General features: G+C 43.7%; 3 protein-coding genes across 9 annotated transcripts in view; all 3 read right to left on the reverse strand.

The window, feature by feature from the left end:
* NBEAL1 (neurobeachin like 1) overlaps positions 1-8,390 on the reverse strand; it is a 152,302-nt gene extending 143,912 nt beyond the window's left edge. For 3 of the 5 annotated variants that reach the window (XR_014518537.1, XR_014518538.1, XM_083471490.1), the window contains exons 1-2: positions 8,188-8,390; positions 6,124-6,557 (exon numbers count right to left, since the gene is read on the reverse strand). Coding sequence is in view for 3 of the 5 variants with exons in the window: in XM_083471490.1 (XP_083327616.1) it covers positions 6,124-6,174 (51 nt within the window). In the remaining 2 variants the exon portion in view is untranslated. Of the gene's footprint in view, positions 1-6,123; positions 6,618-8,187 lie in introns of all 5 variants that reach the window. The other 2 variants (XM_083471492.1, XM_083471491.1) reach the window with 2 other exon arrangements.
* Positions 1-16,245, reverse strand: part of CARF (calcium responsive transcription factor) — a 103,843-nt gene that overhangs the window by 13,905 nt on the left and 73,693 nt on the right. The gene's annotated exons all lie outside the window — the stretch shown is intronic.
* Positions 14,722-16,245, reverse strand: part of CNBD2 (cyclic nucleotide binding domain containing 2) — a 39,771-nt gene continuing 38,247 nt past the window's right edge. For all 3 annotated transcript variants that reach the window (XM_083473394.1, XM_083473395.1, XM_083473393.1), the window contains one exon: positions 14,722-15,385. In XM_083473394.1, coding sequence (XP_083329520.1) covers positions 15,055-15,385 — 331 coding nt within the window. In that variant the 3' untranslated portion in view covers positions 14,722-15,054. The remainder of the gene's footprint in view (positions 15,386-16,245) is intronic.

The raw sequence follows: 16,245 nt of genomic DNA on the forward strand, positions 1-16,245 counted from the left end.
AGGACATCCCTGACGTGACAGCTGTCTATATAGCCACAACTAGCTCCTAAGACTCTTAGGTTACCCTGTCAAAGTGGCAGAATATTACAGCTAGTGAATCAGTGGGCTTGTGAAGTGGAAGGTCCACCTGTCTGGTGTATGTATGCTTCTATCCATCTTTCATTAATATACTTGAAAAAATAACCAGTTCAATTACTTCTCCTCGCTTTCTCACCAAATGTTCTGCCCCGATTTTCAACAATTCCACAGGCTGCTTTTCCAAACATATTACTTTCCGGGTGGGGGGCAGACAAGATTGTGACCTCTCCCACTGGGGGTACATGTCCACCTCCAGGCAGTGTTCAAAACTCCCATTGTCCTAGGCGCATTTTGCGACAGGGAATTTCATGAGCGCGAGCGGTTTCTGAGCTCTGCATGCAATCCCGCGTCAAAATTTCAGATTAAAACTGCAGAGTGGACGGAAAGGAGGCGCTTTTTCTGCCTCCCCACTTCCAGCTACTCTCTGAAGACTGCAGAAGAGACCCTCCTAAGAACATGAAGGGGGTGGGCAGGGGAAGGACTAGGGGTCAGCAAACCTTTTCAGCAGGTCAACTGTCCCTCAGACCTTGTGGAGGGCCAGACTGTATTGGGGGGGGGGGAATGAACGAATTCCTATGCCCCACAAATAACCCAGAGATGCATTTTAAATAAAAGCACACATTCTACTCATATAAAAACATGCTGATTCCCAGACCCTCCGTGGGCTGGATTTAGAAGGCAATTGGGCCTGATCCGGGCCCCAGGGCCTTAATTTGCCTACCCATGGACTAGAGCATGTGAAAAATTAACGTAATATTTTAGCAGCAGTTCATTTATTTTCAGCTCTGTATTCTTGTTTTTAAAAAAAAGCAAGACTAGACATTGTGTTGTTGCACCCATGACCTAGGTTTCAGGTGCCATTTAAGCTCCTAGCTTTCATATCTCAGTTTCCACCACTGTCTCCAGGATGTAACAACTGTTCCACATTTGACTTATGGACAAACAACCCGCCATTTATCAAAGGGCTGGCTAAACTGTCCACATCTTTGTAGACTGCAGCACCCATCACCAATGGCCATTGCAATCTATGCTGAATGGGGCTGACAGAAGACGGAGTCCAGCAACACAGAACAGTATGGACAGATTCAGTAAGTGACTTAATCTATACATGATGGATTTTCCATGTAGGATCTCTTCAACCAAGGAAAGCACATATCTGTACAAAAAGCCACAATCCAGCTCCTCCATACATGTAGCCAGCAAGATCACCTCAGTAGGTCCAATGCCTTTTTTAAACAAAAAACATGACCCCCAAATTCTATCTTCTTCCTGCCACGCAAAGAACAATTTACAGAGCTTGGATATTTTCTGCTGTTTCAGTGCCAATCCAAGCTGCATTTGTCTCTATAATGAGTGCAGCTAATCTTCCCTTCAATAGCCAGAAAAGTTTTTTTTCTAATCTTAAGTTGCAGAAGACGAGCATGCGTTAGCAAACAAAGGAACTTCTGCCAGGTTTTTCCCCCTCCACATAGGGCATTTACTCAATGGATGAAACTTTTCCTCTGCGGACGTCTTGACAGGAATGCAATAAAGTCAAAACAGACATCTGACCAAGTGCCCTAAAGTGGCAGAAGTGCTTCATGCATTATGCAGTCATTAACTCGGTATCAAAACAAGAAGCCCACATATTTCAATTTGGCATACTGATCCAAAAAACAATGGGCCTGCTCCAGCCACAGCGAAGCCCTTTTACGTGCTATTGATTTCAGCAGAGAGGCAAGCACCTGCTCAGAATTCCTCCCACTGGGAACAAAACAGGACTCGCTGCATGTTGAATCGTACCCAAAGTTTATCACCGCGAGACTATTTTACGGGGATCCTCAATCTCTGCTGGAAACAGGATTGAGGCTCCATTTTATCTTGAGCGGTTATTGCTTCTTACTTGGCTTTCTTGAGTTTTACTGCTGCTTTCTGCCCAGAGTATTTTTTTCAGCACGTATTATTATACGTGGCATTTAAAAATATATATGCATAACACAATTTATTGTGTCAAGTCAAACCACGTGCCATTGGTCTCTGTCTCGTCTCTCATTAAAAAGTAAAGTCAGAAGGAAATTGTTTTATAGTTTGACCAATTCAAATATTTTCACACTCTTTTTTTCCCTAGAAGTGGCAGAGCTCTATTTCCTAAGTAGCCCCTGGCATACTGGCACAGCTTATTATGTAACAATTCCAGCCTTGTAATCCCCCTAAGCAAGACTACACAATTTCAAGTGAAATTAATAGGTCATCTAAATACTGACGCAAATAAAACAATTTAGTAGACATTTTATTCATTCACCGTTACATTTTAATTTGTGGGTTTAAAGGAAACAGTTTCAGCAAATGAAAGACATTTCACGTGGATAGGAGTATCTCTGCTCCTTTTCAGTCAAATAAGATGAACCTCAAAAGGTCGACTTTTGCAGTCACTCCAAGATGATCACCCGAATCTGAGTCACTCAACTCATAAACAGGACAGCAGAGAAACAAAAACAGTACTGATATATATTCCTCTGGTAGCTCAAAACCTGATCCGGCGCTGCATTTTGTGCTGCAAACAGCTTCAAAGCAGCCATACATTACTCCTAGATTAAAGCGTTAAAGAGCAGTAGTTTTTGCCTGATAGGCTTTTAACTCAAAAGCTTGTGCATTCTCACCAACAGCTGTTGGTCCAATAAAAGATGTCATCTTAACCTACTTTAATAACCCATAAGTCGTTTGTGATGCCTGCATTCCCTATCAGACAGTTCGCTCCTAGATTATAAGAAGTTTTGCTAGATTTGATACAACAGAATTTCCAGTCATTCAGCACTCGTAAGCACATACCCAGGCTACCATTCTCAACATGCTTCCTAGGATGTAAGTCACACTGAATTATTGGGAGTGGAACCTACTTTTGAGTCAGCATGGAGAGAACTGACTGAAAGTCACCTTCAGGTATGATTGCCGAGAAAAAGAGAATCCTTATACATTAGGATGTCAAGATCTCAAGTGGGCCCTTGCAACGGGCAATATCAGTAGGGGTGATTCTCATTTCAACCATTCACATAATGTACTTTCTTTCAGGGACATGTTTTGCTGCCTAGGTCACATTCACACCGTATCGCTAAAGCACGGTGGCAAGACTTTAAGCAGCCAGGGATCCACTCTTCTCTGGGCCACCTCCCTGGGGCCATAGAAGCCACAATGGGTGGAACAAGGAATATAAACATTTACTTTGGTAGGTCGGCTAGTGTCTGTCTTGGCCTCCAGGTGTGAGGTTCTTCATAGAATCATAGAGTTGGAATAGACCACAAGGGCCATCGAGTCCAACCCCCTGCCAAGCAGGAAACATTCTTCCACTCCTCCAGAGAGGCTTCTGGGGTTACATTTGACCCCCAGACCGAAGGTTTCTCAACTAATACATTTGATTTATGTCCCACCTTTCCTCTAAGCAGGTCAAAGGGGAATCCATGGTTTTACCCCCTCCCCATTTTGTCCTCGCAACAACCGTATGAGACAGGTTAGACTACAAAACAGTGACTGGCCCAAGCGACCTTCACAGCTGATCGGAGAAGAAAAGTTCTTGGTAGGTAAAAGTAAAGGGACCCCTTACCATTAGGTCCAGTCGTGGCTGACTCTGGGGTTGCGACGCTCATCTCGCTTTATTGGCCGAGGGAGCTGGCGTACAGCTTCCGGGTCATGTGGCCAGCATGACTAAGTCACTTCTGGCGAACCAGAGCAGCGCACGGAAACGCCGTTTACCTTCTCGCCGGAGTGGTACCTATTTATCTGCTTGCACTTTGATGTGCTTTCGAACTGCTAGGTTGGCAGGAGCAGGGACCGAGCAACGGGAGCTCACCCCGTTGCGGGGATTCGAACCGCTGACCTTCTGATCGGCAAGTCCTAGGCTCTGTGGTTTAACCACAGCGCCACCCACGTCGTGCTTGGTAGAGGACAACTTAAAATACCTAAACGTGCCCCCAGCAGCTGGGCTCAATGCTACAAGCAGCAAGTCTCCACCAACTTTTCCAGATATTATTTCCATAAAATTGTAACCCGTTTCGACCCAGCGACACACATTACCGTCTCTCTCCTCTCACGTGTGCACAATACAATAAACATTATGCAGCGGTTGCGTTCCAGGGCTTCCACCTAATGCCAAAGTCCCGTATAGTCAAAACCCATTGGGTTCAATGGCGGGTGGGATTCCCAAAGTCATTTTTCCCAGACCCCTGTCCCCTTTTTATTTTTAAACGGCCATGCATGTAAAAGCTGAATGCACAAAAGGTAAATGTCCGCAAGTTGAGGGCTTCCTGTAGTTAGCTTAGAGGAAGCGTTCAGAGGCAAAAGATATTAAGAGCATCTGGAAGGTTTAGGTGGTTTGTACTGTTAGGTAGACTGGGACGCGGGTGGAGCTATGGGTTAAGCCACTGAGCCTAGGACTTGCCAATCAGAAGGTTGGTGATTCGAATCCCCGTGACGGGGTGAACTCCCGTTGCTCGGTCCCAGCTCCTGCCAACCTAGCAGTTCGAAAGTACGAAGTGCAAGTAGATAAATAGGTACCACTCCAGCGGGAAGCTAAACAGCATTTCTGTGTGCTGCTCTGGTTTGCCAGAAGTGGCTTAGTCATACTAGCCACATGACCCGGAAGCTGTACGCCGGCTCCCTCGGACAATAAAGTGAGATGAGCGCCACAACCCCAGAGTCGGGCACGACTGGACCTAATGGTCAGGGGTCCCTTTACCTTTACTTATTGCTAGGTAGGAATGGTTAGAAAACACTGCTAACTTCATAAAAGTTTAGGTCCCACTTGAAAATGTTCCGTTGCACATTTGCGCTATTTTTCATTATGCCACCAAGTATCTGCTCACTTCAAAACAAAGCTCAATCAGCACGGTCATATTGAGTTTCTAAACAATAGGACGTTTGTGTTTCAAAAGCTCACCAGCTTAGGCAGCGGACTAAAGGCAAATTCCTTAACTCCAAATCTTATGGCTCAGAGGAACATTTCTGCATGTTCTTCTTTGCAACAAAACAATCAACACGCAAACAAAAATGCCAAGTGCTTTTGCGCAATGAAACTGCTGAAGAAAACGCCACCCTAACGCAAGCAAAATTCAGATGAAAGGAACCAGAAATAATACCGGAGCCTAACAAGAATAATTATGATTATGCGGCAAATTGTTGTGGTGGTGTAAACATCTCATTTCTGTAGCCTGAGATTCACTGTAGACCATCTTCAGCATCAAGTTTGGCAAACTCCTTGCATAATGAGTATACACTCAAGTGGAAGGCTGCATCCAGTCTTGGTTCCGTGGAAAGAAGGCCAGGAAACAAATATTTAAAGTTTTAGATATAACAGATTAGGTTAGGTATGGGGAACCTTTGACCAGCCAGATGCTGTTGAACTACAACTCTCATCAGCCCCAGCTAGCATGACCAACGGCCAGTGATGATGGGAGTTGTAGTTCAGCAACACCTGGAGATTTAAAAGTTTGTCATACCTGTCCTATAGGTAAAGGTAAAGGGACCCCTGACCATTAGGTCCAGTCGTGGCCGACTCTGGGGTTGTGGCGCTCATCTCGCTTTATTGGCCGAGGGAGCCGACGTACAGCTTCCAGGTCATGTGGCCAGCATGACGAAGCCGCTTCTGGCGAACCAGAGCAGCGCACGAAAACGCCATTTACTGTCCCGCCAGAGCGGTACCTATTTATCTACTTGCACTTCGTGCTTTTGAACTGCTAGGTTGGCAGGAGCAGGGACTGAGCAACGGGTGCTCACCCCGTCACAGGGATTCGAACCACCGACCTTCTGATCGGCAAGCCCTAGGCTCTGTGGTTTAACCCACAGCGCCACATGCGTCCCTTACCTGTCCTATAGGAGCACATAACTGTGGGCATTTTGGTCAACTGTACCAGCATATCAGGATTCCAATAAAAAACAGTCTAAGGCTGCAATGCATTCAAGAAGACTTACTTTTGAGCAGACGTGGTTAAGACTGCACTGTTAGCCATGTGGTTTCAACAAAACAGCTTCGACTAAAGCATCCCCCAAGTTTTATTTATTTTTTTAAAAAGTTACCTTATTGCAATAGAGCATCCAAAGTTCATACAGCCTCTCTCTGGACGCCATCGTTCGCCTTCCTCAGTCGTGAAGTACCATATGATCAAGATCCTATCATGCTCACTTTCAATTCAAAATGTTCGCTTTAATTCGTCAATCCAATCAAGGATGGGGAAAACAAGTTTCTCCAATACTCTTGCACGGTTTAATCGGCTAAGGGTGACAATCAGCCCTCTCCTTTTCATCGATGGCACTTTGGAATTAACCTCTGAAAGGAAAATTGTGCTGGCTGGAACGTGCAGGATGTGTGACGACGTAAGAAAGGAAATGTTATAATTCCATATTACGAGTGCTGAAGGAGATCCCAGGAACTGCTCTTGTTGTTTCTGAATGATGAAATCTCAGTAAGATGTTGTTGACCTCAAGTCTTCATCATCCCCCTCAGTGACAAACTGCATGGTAGAAAATATATTTTCAGTGTACCAAACAGCAAAGCAATGTTGACAGATCACCTGGCAAAATAAAGACTGATTTATTTTTTTAAAAAAGTACCCACTATGTTGGGTATTTTCTACAATTCACAATAATTTATTTAAATTTAAAGTGCTCGGAAACTCATTTCCCTGCTTTTGCTTCCGTAAGAATGCGCCAGAAATTAGAATAAGGGCATCCCTGAGCAAAAAAAAAAACTCTTCACAATAGAACCACCAACATCTCCAGGTTTTCCCCTCCTCTCACATATCCAGTGTCCAAATGTTCCCCCTAGCTTAGAAATTATAAAAACCCTAACCATTTTCAAAGGGTGATGAAAAACGGACAACTTTCGGGGAATTTGGGGGGTGGGGTGGGTAGACTGATAAAGCTGTCAGAGGCTAAAGTGCCGACTGCGCTCTACCACAGTACTACTTAAGATATATATATATATATTTTAAAATAATCCAAAATTAAACACAGATCACCTCTCCTCAAACCTTGTTTCTGATGGTTCTCCCCCCCCCCACCTCCCTCTATTTCAAACACAGTTGTTTTCCTAACTTCACTTCTCTGTCCCTTTTACAAGGTGCCTGTCCTTCTACCCAGCACAATACAATGATGCAACAACAACAATGAATAAATTCTTTTGGGAATTATAGGGACAGAACTACCTAAACTATATAGAAACTTATTCATGTATGCTACTACAGCCGCAAGAAGGTTACTCGCCCCAAAATGGAAAGAATAAGAAGTCCCAGCAAAGGAAGAATGGATACCAAAACGTACGGAATACGCAGAAATGGCGAAACTTACTGGAAAAATAAGAAATCAAGATAGCAAACTTTTTATAAAAGAATGGAAATGGGTTTATTGGAAAAATAAGAAAGCAAGAAAGCAAACTTTTTATAAAAGAATGGAAATGGGTTTACTGGATATTTACAGATAAATTGTAAACAGACAAAAACGTTGGCAGGATTGTTGTAATAACCTGCAGTTTGACAAGAGTGTATATTTAAAGTAGATTAACAAGCGAGCAACTTAAGTTAATTTGGAATATGCAGAAGATATTACAAATAAATTGAAGGAACCGCAGAAAGAGGGGGATGGAAGTCGAGTTAAAGTAGATTAAAAAGTGAGCAACTTAAGCTAATTTGGAATTTGCAGAAGATATTACAAATAAATTGAAGGAGCCAAAGAAAGAGGGGGAGGGAAGTCGAGTTCCCAAATGTTAAAAGGATTGCAAAACTAGTATAATGCATAAACCTGAAATGCACAGATATATTTTTTTAAATGAATAAATAATAATAATAATAATAATAATGAATAATTTAATGATGATGATAATGATAATAATAATAATGATGATGATACTAATTTCTCATCGCCCCCCAACCCCACCCTTCTTCCAGGACACACCACCCCTAATCTCCGTGCTGTAGTTTCAGAAGAGAGAAATTATAGTTTCAGGAGAGAGAAATTATCATTCTCATTGCATTTGCCCTCTCCACTTCCCTGTTTCTCCCCCCCCCCCCAATACCTCGCCCTCCTCCAGCCCCACAGCCAGGCGGCTCTCCCCTCCCCGCCGCCCCACAGGGGCTCCTCGCTCACCGGGGACGCGGGAGGCTCCTCGGACCCCGGAGACGAGGCGCCTTCTCTGGCCGCGGACTCAGCCCAGCTCGGGGGAAGAAGCTAAGGCGGCTCAGCAGGACGAGGAGGAGGAGGCGGCGGCGCTCGCTGCTGCTGCTGCCGCCGCTGCTGGCAAATGGGAAGCCACATCGGCCGCCCCGACGCCCCGCCCACATTCCAGCGCTGCCTCCTTCCGCCCCGCCCCGCGACGCAACCACGTCCGCCCTTCTGGCGAAGGCGCGCGGAGATGACATTGGCGAAGGGGGTGGGGGTGGGGAGGGGAAAGGAAGCCTCGGCGGCCATCTTGGCTCCTGGCAGAGTCTTTTTTTTCCCCCTTGCCCTCACGCCCCCCCCCCCCGGTTCTTGCTCTCCGTTATAGAATGGCAGCATACTTTCCAACATTGCTGAAAAGAGGGACGTCACATTCAATAATAATAGTTATTTTTATTTTCTATTATTCCTATTATTCTAATTATTTTATTCATTATTCACTTTTTTGTTTTTGTTTATTTATTCTTTATTCTTTATTGTTATTATTTTGTATTATATTATTCCAATCTTATTATCATTTCTATTCTATTTATTATTTATTTATTATATTTAGTAGTAGTAGTGCTCTGTCATATTCAATAATAATAGTTTTTTTTTTTTTTATTATTATTATTATTATTATTATTATTATTATATTTTTCTATTATTCCTATTATTCTAATTATTTTATTCATTATTCACTTTATTATTTATGTATTTATTCATTCATTATTTATTGTTATTATTTGTTATTATAGTATTATAATCTTATTATCATTTCTATTCTATTTATTATTTATTTATTTATTATATTTAGTAGTAGTACTACTATGTATTTCTATTATTCTATTTGTTATTATGCCTGTTGTCTTTGTCCATGGAGGTTTCTTGGCAGGGATACTCGAGTGGCTTGCCGGTTCCTGCTCCAGGTGGATCACGTTTCGTCAAAACTCTCCACTATGACCTGTCCATCTTGGGTGGCCCTGCACGGCATAGCTCATAGCTTCTCTGAGTTACTCAAGCCCCTTCGCCACAGCAAGGCAGTGATCCATGAAGGGGACTACAACTCCCATCATCCGTAGCTAACAGGACCTGTGGTCAGAGATGATGGGAATTGTAGTCCCAAAACATCTGGAGGACTGAATTTGCCTATACCTCTTCCTTTCCCTTTGTGCTGATGGCATCCTAATAGCACAGGGATTATGTTGGCACTTAACCTCTCAGCACATATACCAGACAGTGTTACTTCAAACCCTGCCTGGAGATAGAATTGTGGTAAATCCCACATTTCTAACCTTTTTGCTTCTGGAAAATTTGTCTTTTTGCTTGAAACATGCAGAAGATTGTTAACCTGGGAAGAGAATTTACTACTAAGGAAGAAGGAGTTCCTCTTTTAACGGTTATTGTCGGTTGCCCTTTTGCTAACTGGAGATAAGGGGAGCAGTACAAAGTCATTCTTTGTTTCAGGATCAATGTGGAGTTACGTTACAGCCAACTGCAGTTTTTATTACCTTGAAACGCATCCACAGTCTGCTTAAAACCTTTAATCAGGATCCCAAGGTAAGCAGAGCTGATATAATTTTTATCCTCCGTTTATACCTTGGAGTAAACAAGTCAGGGATACTGATGAGTCTGCTGTGGATTACTCATTTGCAAAACACATCAGCGGTTACCCGATTCCAGTTATTGCAAACTCAAACAGAGTAACCAAGTACTGTATTGAAAAACAGCCGGTGGTACAAGGTCTTTCTACAAACCATGGGTAGGCAAACTAAGGCCTGGGGGCTGGATCCGGCCCAATCGCCTTCTCAATCCAGCCCGCGGATGGTCCGGGAATCAGCGTGTTTCTACTGTAGCAGGAACCCCCCACCCCAATCATTCAGTTTGTACAAACTTCACACACACTCACACACTACATACGCCACACTTCTGTTATAAATTCATAGAAAAATCAACCATACATTGGATTTGCACTGTTCCATTTTTATTTTACTCCATATGACAAGGACTATCAAAGGGGGGTGGCTTGGTTCTGGTCAGCCATAATCCCTTCACCATCCCAGCACATCTACAGGAGCCCTGCCCAGTTGCTATGCCAACCCTGATGGTCCTAGACAGAAGACCATCAAGATCACAAAGAACTTGCATATGGGAGTAGATTCAGCATGGACTGAAACAAAGGACAATGATCAGATCTTCCCTCTGGGGGCAGGAAACTGCCAACTCCCCTTTGTCTCCTGGAAGTGACTCATGGGCAGGGGGAAAGGAGGAACCAGCCAGGTGACAGGACACTCAGGTTACCACCAACTCCTCCCTCAACCCCTCCTTTCTGTAATGTATGCATGATGTTTCTGGGGGTGGGCTTGATCTAGAGGATGGGAATTTCAAAAGTTTTTATAAGGTCTTGCACACCATCTTTCTGGGTCTTTTCCTCTCTCTTGCAAGTGAGGGGAACACCCTGTTGCAACAGTTCAATAAAGGCCAAGCCTACAGGCTGCTGTTTTGCTCCAAGTTATCCTGGTTGGTGTCTTTGTTTTTGTCCAAGGGAGCCCTCGGATTTTTCTGGTAACACTACATGAGTAGTGTTGTAAACAAAAATTTCCCTTTTCCCTTATGGGGTATCCAAGAGCCCATATAGAGTCCTTACATAGGTTCCCTATTGGTAGGAGAGAATAACAGAGGCCAACCAGAGAATATTGAGAAGCAAAGCAGCTAGTAAGCCTGATCTTTATTGATCTGTTGCAACAGGGTGCTCCCCTCACATGCAGAAGGAGGAGGACCCAGAAAAATGGTGTGCAAGGCCTTATAAAGACTTTTGAAATTGCCACCCTGTAGATCAAGACCACCCCCAGAAACATCATACATACATCACAGAAGTGGTGTAACCTAAGACCACCCCTCAGATAGATCACACCTACATCACAGAGAAGGCGGTCTTAAAACAGAAATTTGATGTTGTTTTTCTCCTGTCCTTGTTTATCTCCTGTCTGGCAGGTTACTTTTATTTAAAATGCATCTCTGCATTATTTGTGGGGCTTGCCTGGTGTTTTAACATGAGCAGAATGTTTGCTTTTATTTAAAATGCATCTCTGGGTTATTTGTGGGGCATAGGAATTCGTTCATATTTTTCCCCCAAAATATAGTCCGGCCCCCAACAAGGTCTGAGGGACAGTGGACCGGCCCCCTGCTGAAAAGGTTTGCTGACCCAATGATAGATTGCAGCGCCTTTTGTGGAAGGAGGGAGAAAAGATCAGCTGGACACCACTTCCTGCCTCTCCCCTTCCAGTTGCCAAGATTATCATACTGCAAATCTCATAGAAATCCCATGGAATCGTTGAGTTGGAAGGAAATCTGAGGATCACGTGCAATGCAGGAATATGCAACCTTGGCATTGTCACCACTATGCTCTAACCAACATTGGTAGAGGGACAGACATTTCATTTGACTCACGATTGTACAGCTGTGGCAGGCAACCAGAGACCCCCTGGACCAAAGGGGACTCCCTGGGATTTCAGTTGACACTTCTATCTGGTCAAGCAAGAGAGGCAAGAGAGGAGGAGGGTACCTTTTATCATATGTGGTGGACCTGCCCCAAGGTGAAAGACTTCTGGGAGACGATTTATAATGAATTGAAGAAAATGTTGAAATTTTTCGCTCTATAAGACGCACCAGACCACAAGACGCACCTAGTTTTTGGAGGAGGAAAACAAGAAAAAAAATATTCTGAATCTCAGAAGCCAGAACAACAAAAGGGATCACTACACAGTGAAAGCAGCAATCCCTCTTGCTGTTCTGGCTTCTGGGATAGCTGCGCAGCCTGCATTCGCTCCATAAAATGCACACACATTTCCCCTCACTTTTTAGGAGGGAAAAAGTGAGTCTTATAGAGCAAAAAATACGGTATACATTTATTAAGAAACCAGAGGCCTTTCTTCTTTGAGAAGAAGGTTTGGAGCTGCCCAACAAAGATATTAAATTATTTTTGTATGCCACAACTGCTGCTCGAATTTTATTAGCTAAGAATTGGAAAACACGAGAAGTACCAATAGTGGAAGATTGGCAGATGAAGATGATGGATTTTTCGGAGCTAGCCGATCTGACTGGAAGAGTCCGTGACCAGAAGGAGGAGGATTACCAGGAAGAATGGATGAAATTTAAAGACTATTTAGTTAAATATGTTAAGTTAAATTAATTGGAGAAGCTTGCAAGTAACAGATAGGCTTAGGATTTAAATAGGTAATGTGATGAATTAATATGTTTAATACTGAACTGGAAAGGTGGGAAAAAGGTTAAGTGATTAAGTTAATTTTATAAGAATATTGGTTTTGGAAAACTGTTAAAACGATATACACTGAAATTCAACCTGGGGATACGAGGAAGTCACTTAACAATGTTACTAAATTTGGTTTGAATACGCTTGAGATTTATGTTTGCCTTGTCTCTCGTACCAAGAAATGGGTTCATTGACGCAGCAAGGCTTGCCGTTGTCCCACATGCCATTTGCCTTCACAATCTTTTGACTTGGGAAGGTGGCCGTGTAAGCAATTAAAATGTCACAAAAACAAAGGGTTTTTGGACTTGCCTTTTCCCCCAAATGATAGCCTAACCGAGAGGGCATATAGTACAGCAAACTAAGGCCCAGTCGCCAGATCCGGCCCAGTCGCCTTCTCAATCCAGCCCGCGGAAGGGCCGGGAGTCAGCTTGTTTTTACATGAGTAGAATGTGTGCTTTTATTTAAAATGCATCTCTGGGTTATTTGTGGGGCATAGGAATACATTCATATTTTTTTCCAAAATATAGTCCAGCCCACCACATGGTCTGAGGGACTCTGGACCGGCCCATGGCTGAAAACGTTTGCTGACCCCTGGGATAGCAGAAGGAAACTAATCCAAAATGAATTCTTCCAGATATTTTGTGTAGCTCACCTGCATAGCTGACACAGCAGAACCACATTAGCCAGATTTCAATCTTAGCATTTAGAAAAGGTGAAAGGGTGATGTTAATTTTTGCCACACACACTGCGCTGAAATTAGGGTAACAGTACATCAAACAGCACTTCTACCTTTAAGATAGATGTTCAGTGCTAGATTTTCTAAGGTTGCTTCCAGATGACCCGTTTACTGAACATTCATCCCAATTCATTTGTGTACAAAGTTTGGGAGAAGTGCATTTTCCTGTCAATTTTCGTTACTGTGTGTGTATACACTCACACACACACAGAGTCATACCTCGTGTTGCGAATGCTGCGGGTTACGTCTTTTTATGTTGCATCCCACGGCGACCTGGAAGTACCGAAAGGGTTACTTCCAGGTTTCGCCGCTCACACATGCGCAGGAGCACAAGATGACATAACGCGCATGCGCAGAAGCAGTAAATCACAACCCACGCATGCGCAGACCAGGTTGCGTTCCTTTCAGGTTGCAAATGGGGCTCCAGAATGGATCCTGTTCACAACCAGAGGTACCAGTGTGTGTGTGTGTGTGTGTGTGTGTGTGTGTGTGTGTGTGTACACACACACACACACACACACACACACACACACATATATACATACATACAGTGGTACCTCTGGTTAAGTACTTAATTTGTTCCGGAGGTCTGTTCTTAACCTGAAACTGTTCTTAACCTGAAGCACCACTTTAGCTAATGGGGCCTCCCGCTGCGCCGTCGGAGCACGATTTCTGTTCTCATCCTGAAGCAAGGTTCTTAACCCGAGGTACTATTTCTGGGTTAGCAGAGTCTGTAACCTGAAGCATATGTAACTTGAAGCATATGTAACCCAAGGTACCACTGTACTATCTACAGTACAGTGGTGCCTCGCAAGACGAAAATAATCCGTTCCACGAGTCTCTTCGTCCAGCGGTTTTTTCGTCTTGCGAAGCAACCCTATTAGCATCTTAGCGGATTAGCGCTATTAGCGGTTTAGCGGCTATTAAAGGATTAGCGGCTTAGCGGCTAAAAGGCTAGTAGGGGCTTAGAAAAAGGGGGGGAGCGGGGAAAAATGGCAAGACTCGCAAGACTTTTTCGTCTTGCGAAGCAAGCCCATAGGGAAGTTCGTCTAGCGAAGCAACGCAAAAACGGAAAACCCTTTCATCTAGCGGGTTTTTCGTCTTGCGAGGCATTCGTCTTGCGGGGCACCACTGTAGTACTATATATATATATATATATATATATATATATATATATATATATATATATATATATATGCAGGGGAGTGTGTTGAAGCAAGGTTCTCAAGGAGCTCAAAACCCACTTAATGACACAATCTGGATTTGCTGCCATGCCACTGGCTCCCACCCACATGACAGCAACAGCCTGGAAGTCTCCTTAGAGCAGATAGGAAAATGCTCCAGACCACTACTGAATAACATCCTGCTCATGGGAACGAGGAAGAACCCTATGTACGCCTATTCAGAAATAAATCCAAATGAATTCAATGGGATTTACTCCCAGTGTTCCATTAAACACACATAAAATGCTGAAGCGTTTCAGTACTAAACATTGAATATAATTTATTGATATATATATATATGGGGATACACAAACACAGAATCTTGAAGAGAAAAAAATATTCTCTGTATGGCAATACCGGAAGAAAATGAAATTAACTGCTGATTCAACATTCACATCACAGATCTACTGTAAAAAAATAATAAGGTGCTTTCTAACGGAGAAGAAAACTTACATAAAGCAAAGCTGTATATGTATATTTATGTATGAACACACACACACACACGGCCAGAATCGCTCCTTGATCTTTTTAGAGTTGCCCCCCTACCATGTCGCTGACCGGCAAATAAAAAACCTTGAAACAGCTCACTAAAAGGCTCCATCCAAAGGAGAACGGAGGACTGTGATGCTATGGATCAGTCTTGGCTGAATATTTGGCAAACTCTGTTTTCCGTGTTCCACCCCAACGGGAATGAACTTATACTTCTGCGGGGCAACTTCTTTTTGGTGGCGCATCTTGCTTAGGTCCAAGACGCCTGCTTGGTTCACGCACCAAGGGTCGTAGATTTCTTCCGTCGGGCACGGATGAGGAGGGTGCACCATCTTCATGAGTTTGGGACGCATCACAACGCCCAGCAGATCTTTCTTAAACGATTCCCAGGAGTTCTGTCTGAGGAAGACTTGACACAGCTCGTCATCACTGAAAAGGGAATTGAAAATTGAGAATAGGGTGGCATCCCCCTGCAGCCAAACAGTTCTTCTGTGCAGAGCCGGATTTAGGTTTGATGAGGCCCTCAGCTACTGAAGGTGTTAAGTTGTGGGTGAACATATCAGACGACACAGCGATTCTTCAAACAGCTCTTGTTTATTCACAGACCCAGAACAGAACTGGGCTGAAGGGTTCAGTCAGCCTGCTTATATAGAGCTCCAGTACAACGCAGTGATGTAGCGTGGGTTGTCAGCACCCGGGGCAAGGCAAGTAATTTGTGCCCCCTAACCCGTGGATTTGCGCCCCTAATCCTAACCCCCAGATGTTGCGCCCGGTGGGGCCGGCCCCCCTGCACCCCCTACGCTACACCACTGGTACAACGTTACTGTAACAACTTTCTAAAACTATCCAATCACTGAACGTCACTTTCGATCCTTCATTTGCATAACTATCTACAGTATCCCCCTGCTGGCCCAGGGTGAGAACTTCAGTACATAACAGAAGGTAATGGGGCCCTTTATATATCCAGCTGTCCTTTGTCAACAACAAATTTTCACTGTTTTTTTGTGTTGAATATATGCTATATGGTAATTTCTGGACCTAATAGGTATCTAAAGCCATTTGCACATAACAAAATACGTATTTTATCAAAGTAATTGTTACAACCAGTCTGTGCAGAATGTAGGCACCCTATATATAGAAATGAGCAAACCAGTGATATTTTAGGGAGCAAGCTAGCAGGCAGGGCCCATTACAGTGGACCCTTTAGTTATGTACTGCTCTGGATACTTAACTTTTGGGTTACAAATGCGGCAAACCCAGAAGTTATACTTTTGGGTTTAGCACATGCA

Source organism: Podarcis liolepis (assembly GCF_965112155.1).
Source record: "Podarcis liolepis genome assembly, chromosome: 1".
NCBI lineage: Eukaryota > Metazoa > Chordata > Lepidosauria > Squamata > Lacertidae > Podarcis > Podarcis liolepis.